We start from the raw sequence: 6,000 nt of genomic DNA on the forward strand, positions 1-6,000 counted from the left end.
GCATTCAGTTACAACAACTGATGACAGTTTTTATAACTGTTAGTGTTGAGTGGAGTAGCAGCTGGATGCCTTTCCAGTAACCACAAGGTATCACAGAGTTTAGGCACACGTTATAATAACTTCTGGTTTCTTGCATCTTTAACCTGGGGGAGCTCAGCATACATCACATAAGTGAGCCTGAAGGAACAAGCAAGAAGAAATATAACCTGCTTGAGCACATTCAGCTGACCAGCCTGTGGAGGAGCAGAGGACCCAGCCTCACTCTCCACATTCCCAGGAGAAGAAATACCACATTCCCCGCTAGTGATCCTCAGGGCTGTCCTCCCTAGCCTAAACTTCTGCTTGGAGTTAAAACAGATAATACTCACTGTCCCCAGATATACAACACTTTCTATTCCTTTTACAGTTCCAAACATTTCGAGTTATCAATAGTTATGTTTGGTTCCTTTGACAGCTTTATGCTGAAAGAAACATGCCATTTCTTTAAAATGAGCACACAAACTTTCAGACTAAAGAAATGCTTTGATCCCACACCAGCAGGCAAGAGCTGGATTTCACTCAGCTGACACAGTAACAATGCACTGGCATTTTTGCTTTATGGTAAAACAGGCAGTAATGAAAACCCAACGGTGCCATGTGGCACAAAGGAGCATTATGTACCCACAGCCATTGCCTTCAATGCCTAATGCCAAGGCAGAGGCCACAGCTGGGTAACGTGAGCACATCACTGCGACGCACACAAGCAGCCCCTTCCACCATCGCTAGCAGGCTGCATTAAAAAAGCCTGAGAATAAGCAGCATGCTTATGGTATTTTCGCAAAGAGCTGTTGCGTACTTTTCAAAGATAAAGACCCTTACATAAAAATCAACCCATTCTCAGAAGATAGCTTAATTCTTGCTTGCTTTCATTGCCTGAGTTTTGCTGAATGAATAAAGCTTGTGCAAAGGGTGCTGAACAGCTGCAAAAATCATACACATTGCAATTACCCACTGAAGTCACCGCTACAATTCATACTTCTTTAAAGATATCTATAACCTTGTTTAATTAAATGTGGAACAACTACAGGAAACTGCTTATGAGTAATGAAAGCTCCAGATGTAGCTGGTCAGGACATCTAGCACAGTAAAAGTTTTCAGTTGCAAAATAGCTCAATTCAAAATTGTTTCTTCTTGCCAAGTTGGCAATTCATAATCAATTATGCACAGGTACTGTGGCAACATTTTTTACTATGGTACAATGTCATTTCATTTTCCAAATGAAATTGCTTATTACATGTATCTGACAGCATTTAAAATGTCTAAATACCTCTTAAAACACCTGGTTCAAAGGACTGAGTTCCTTTTCCCACAGACACAAATTACCAAATCCTCACACTACTTATGTCCGGCTCAGCAAAGTAAAATACATACCACCATTTTAGTCTTGTACGTGGGTCAGGGACAAATTAAAAACAAAATAAATTAAAACACTGTAACTTCAGATAGTAACTTTCAGACACAGGTTTGAGAAGCACTATCTTCTGCAAAGCGTTCAAAATCTGGTTTGCATAACTTTATTTAGTGTAAAGGCTCTTGTAAAGGCAGTTATCAGGGCATCCATGTGTTAAAGGCTCTCTGCAGAGTGAAAAAGAGCAGTCAGGTACTACATCACAGACAAACATCTAGTAGCCTTTTGAGAAAATACTCCCCAAGGATGTATTAAACACACCACTCCATTAACAAACTAAAGACACATTAAAATGAATATTCTTTTTTTGGTTAAAATCCAAAACTGAGAAATCTTTGAAAAATCCTTGCAGGGTCTCTCAGACATGCTTAACCCAAACTCATTTGGATATAATGGGACTACTGTGTTCACACTGTCCACCTTTCCCAACTGTTGAAAACAATTTGACATACAAAAACTATGGGAAACTTGGATTAAGATAGGTAATAACTTTGCTTAGGCATTACATAAATTGTATTGTAATGTGGAAACAAAGCAACATAAAAAAAGTCTTCTTTCACACCGATTCTATGTCGTGTAATTCCATTAAGCAGAGATTTTCCTCATGAATTGAGTCTGAAATGAAAACTGGGCTTGTCTCTGAGTCAGGCAACATAAGTAGGGTTAGATAAATCAACATTTGCATGTCAGGAGTGCCTGGGAACTTCACGTACCAATTTAAACAAGCTGTCGGGTTGTTAAGGCAGAAATCTGCACAAATCCAATTTCCCTATCGCTTTTCCACCAAGCACACATTTTAATCACTAGACAGATGATTAAAGTGTGGGGTTTTGTATTCTGGTAAAGTAATTTTAAGGATGGTGGCCACTTCTCAGTGTGTAGGTTAAGCAAAGCCACAAGTACCATAAAGTCATCTTGAAGAAGCATTGCCAAATCACTTCTTGACAAAGCACACTGTCACTTGTCTTAAGCATTGTGGGTTTTTTAATACCAATACCAGACATTGTGGGACAGCCCAGTGTGATCCATACTAGTCATTTAGATAATGAGGGGAAAATAGGTACACTCAGCATGCGTTTTAAAACATGTTTTACATTCAGAACCCTACTGCTCCATCTTTAGGTCTTTGATCAAATCTGTATGCACAAAGGCGTGATTCATTATTGCCAGCATCAAAATAATCATATCCTATGTCCGTGTGTCACCAGCAGGGAAACTATTAGCTCTTGGCCCCAAACTTGGCGTTTGTTCCAACATAGCATGCACAAACTGGATGCTGTGCCAGTATGTTTGTAGGATAACTGCTAACGGTACTCGTTCTGATGCTGCCCCGGAGCCCATAGAAGAGGATTATTTCCTAGAAAGCCTGGTGAGCTGGTGAGCAGGGCTCGAGCCCTGGACACAGTCTGCCTCCTCCCAGCCCCCATGCCTGCCTGGGTACCAGAACCCCCCAGCCTCCAATAACCCACACTGGAGAGACTGAGAAGGAAAAAGGCTGGGGTATAATTAAAGACAAACAAATAAAAGACCAGACAGATGGGAAAAGAGGCAGACGGCAAAGTACTGGAGAAAAAATAGCGTGGTCTGAATAGTTACATTTATGAACACAGCAAGTACCAAGATAAGATAACATGTAGAGACAAAAACTGCACTCAGTAAGCAAGAATTTTAGTTTTCACATCTAGAAAGCACAGCAAGATCTGCACACACTGAATAGGTATGTACTACCATTCAGAAAAGTTGTGCTAACTTTCTGTTAATGTCAGAGCACTCTTGTGCTTGGGGCGCAGTTCTCTGCAACACTTCTGTGGCCAAAACACCCACAAGTCACTTATGAGGATAAGTTATCTCTGAGCCCCAAGCTCTTGCTTTTATTCTCTCAAGATGTAAACACAAATACAGAAACAGACAAAAAATGTGTGCATACTTTAAAAGGCAACACTTATTTATTGTAAGCTACTGCTAAAAGAATTAAATGAAAACCAAAGGAAGCTTCTCTTGAGCTGAAGAATACTACGTAACAGTGGTACACGCCAACATGTATTTCTGAGGTTTACATTAATTGACCAAGAACATTGATAATTTGCCTTTTCACGTGCCTATTAGAAAATTCAGAAATGCAGCTGACAATAGGGCCAGCTTTGCAACTCCTTGCGGTTCCAGGCTTGAGTCAGTTAAATGAAAACTTGGGAGTTTGCAAAAGAAAATGATAAGAGATAGGGCGAGAGGGCACGGTTTCAGCATCCTTCAGTTTTCAGCGATAAATAAAATGATTGAATTAGATTTCATTGCCTGTCACCTACCGGGCTCGATAGAGCTGTGCAATAAAGAACAGCGCCTGTGCGGTTTTCAGGTGGAAAAAATAAAGTAGCAGTAAAATAAACCCTTAGGAGCAGAGTATCGGGCAGGCGGCTCTTCAGCGAAGTTCGGGAATACTGGGATGCCCGCGGCGGAGGCAAGCGGTGCCGAAGGGGCACTGGTCAGAGGAGAGGATCCTATTGATGCATCTCCCGGTGTTGCACCGCGGCCGCGGGGCGCTCCCGCCGCACGGCCCCTCCGCCGCTGGCCCTGCCGGGGGCGCCGGGAGCCCACGCGGCGGGACCGGACCCACACCGCGGCACCTGCGCCCAGGCAGGGTGGGGGGACACGAGCCCCGGGCCAACGCGCCTCGCTCCCCCAACTTCCCCGTGCCTCCCGGGCAGACCCCCTCGGCGGAGAAACGCCGTGAAGCGGAGGCGCAGCCGCTCCCCTTCCCGCCACCGCCGCCCGCCCGCGCCTACCATCGCCTTGCCGTGCGGGGCGGCGGGTCCGCGGCGCTGCGGGTGAGCCCGCTGGTCTCCGCCGCGGTCTCGCTTCTCGCGGCCGGCGGCGCCACCACCGCGCTGCTCCTCGCCGGCGTCGAGGGAGGTGAAATTCCAGACGAGGAGGGTCTGCAGGAGCAGCACGGTGAGCGCCGCCACCAGCGCCGAGCGGGAGTGCCGTGCCAGCCGCCGAGCGCACGGAGCGGCCACCATCTTCGCTGCTGCTGCTGCCGCCGCCGCGCTCCCGAGAGCCGCCGCATCCGCCGCGGCACGGAGTTTTCAGCCGGGCAGAGCCAGACGTCAGCAGGAGGAGGGCGGAGGTGGGGAAGGAGGGAGGGAGGGAAGGAAAGGAGGGAGGGCGGAGGAGGTGTGCGCGGGGATGGGGGAAGCCGGCGGGGAGCCCTGGCGGCGCGGCAACCCGCGGCCGGGCCAGCCCCGGGGCGAGGGGTGGGGTTGGCGGAGGAAGAGGAAGGAGGAGGAGGAGCGGTAGTGGGGGGCTGCTGCTGCTGCTGCTGCTGCCGCCGGAGCGGGCGGGCGGGAAAGCCCCGGCCCTGCGTGAGGGGAAGGGGCCGGGCCGAGGCGGCTCCGTTCCTCACGGCGGGCGGCGGCGGGGCGGGCGGCGACTGCCATCTTCTGAGGGAAAGCTGCCGCGCGCCGGCGGGCGGCAACCGGGCGTGAGGCGACGGGCGCGAGGCGGCACCTGAGGTGCCGCCTCGCGCCCGTCGCCTCACGCCCGGTTGCCGCCTTTGCCCGATCCCGACTGCAGACGATTCCCCTGTGAAGGCGAATCGTCCCTTTTACTATTATTATTATTAAATTGTTTAACCGATTTGGAGCCCGTTCGTACCAAACTGAACCGCTGCCGTCGCAGACGGGGGCTTTTGCAAAGGGGCTGGCCACATCGAAAATGGCCGCAACAAAAAAAAAAAAAAAAAAAAAAAAGGCTGCATGGCTCACGCTCCCTGAAGGAAAGAACATTTTGTGGATGAGTCGATGAACTTTCACAGTTTATCAACAACTCTGTGTATATGCATTAACATGCCTGCAATGTAGCTATTGACAGGTCTTTACTTTTGAGATTTACTCCAATTCTCCTCAAAGTAGATCCGAGTGTGACGTTGGGTCTGTGTGGGCCCTGCCAATGGCCGCGTGGCGTGACTGCAGCATAGGTAGGCCTTTAAAGACACCGTTGTTTCCTCCCATCTGACAAACAGCCATCCCCACATAAGACTCCGCCACAAATGCGTGCAAACTGTTTCACAGGCAAAAATGGTCCAAATCCTCCGAGACTGAGGGGGTTTTTATGAAGCAAAAGAGTTGCTGGCAGCATTTGGCTCAGCAGAGTGAAAATGAGAGTGAGGTGCAACACCTCCACAGCCCTGCGAGGTTTGCGAGTACCAGGCGCAGGCACAAGGTGACTGTAATTAAATGCCCAGTGTCTAAAAAAGCGTACATAATGGATGGCTTCAGTTGCCTTTTTCTCCCATACTGGTATTGGCTTTCTAATCTGAAATATCTCATTATCTGATGATAGTAGTGAAGTAGGGAGGTTTTTTTAATCTGCCTGCAAAAAGTGCCTCTTTTTGTAAGCCTAATTCCACTTTACAAACCAAATCCAAAGGTGAAAAATAGTATCTTCTGATAAGGACAGTTGCTTTTTCTAAATGACAGCCAGGTAGGATTTGCACAGACCAGCAGGATTTTGTTTGCATTGGAAGTGCTTTAGATTCTGATCTGAAGAATAATGAAACA

General features: G+C 47.9%; 1 protein-coding gene across 2 annotated transcripts in view; it reads right to left on the reverse strand.

Annotated features, from left to right (window-relative positions):
* XYLT1 (xylosyltransferase 1) overlaps nucleotides 1-4,495 on the reverse strand; it is a 192,498-nt gene extending 188,003 nt beyond the window's left edge. Inside the window, exon 1 of one of the 2 annotated variants that reach the window (XM_074158428.1) lies at nucleotides 4,228-4,495. In XM_074158428.1, coding sequence (XP_074014529.1) covers nucleotides 4,228-4,461 — 234 coding nt within the window. In that variant the 5' untranslated portion in view covers nucleotides 4,462-4,495. The remainder of the gene's footprint in view (nucleotides 1-4,227) is intronic. The other variant, XM_074158425.1, reaches the window with a different exon arrangement.
* Between the last annotated feature and the right edge of the window lie 1,505 nt (nucleotides 4,496-6,000).

The sequence above is a fragment of the Numenius arquata genome, chromosome 14 (assembly GCF_964106895.1).
Source record: "Numenius arquata chromosome 14, bNumArq3.hap1.1, whole genome shotgun sequence".
NCBI lineage: Eukaryota > Metazoa > Chordata > Aves > Charadriiformes > Scolopacidae > Numenius > Numenius arquata.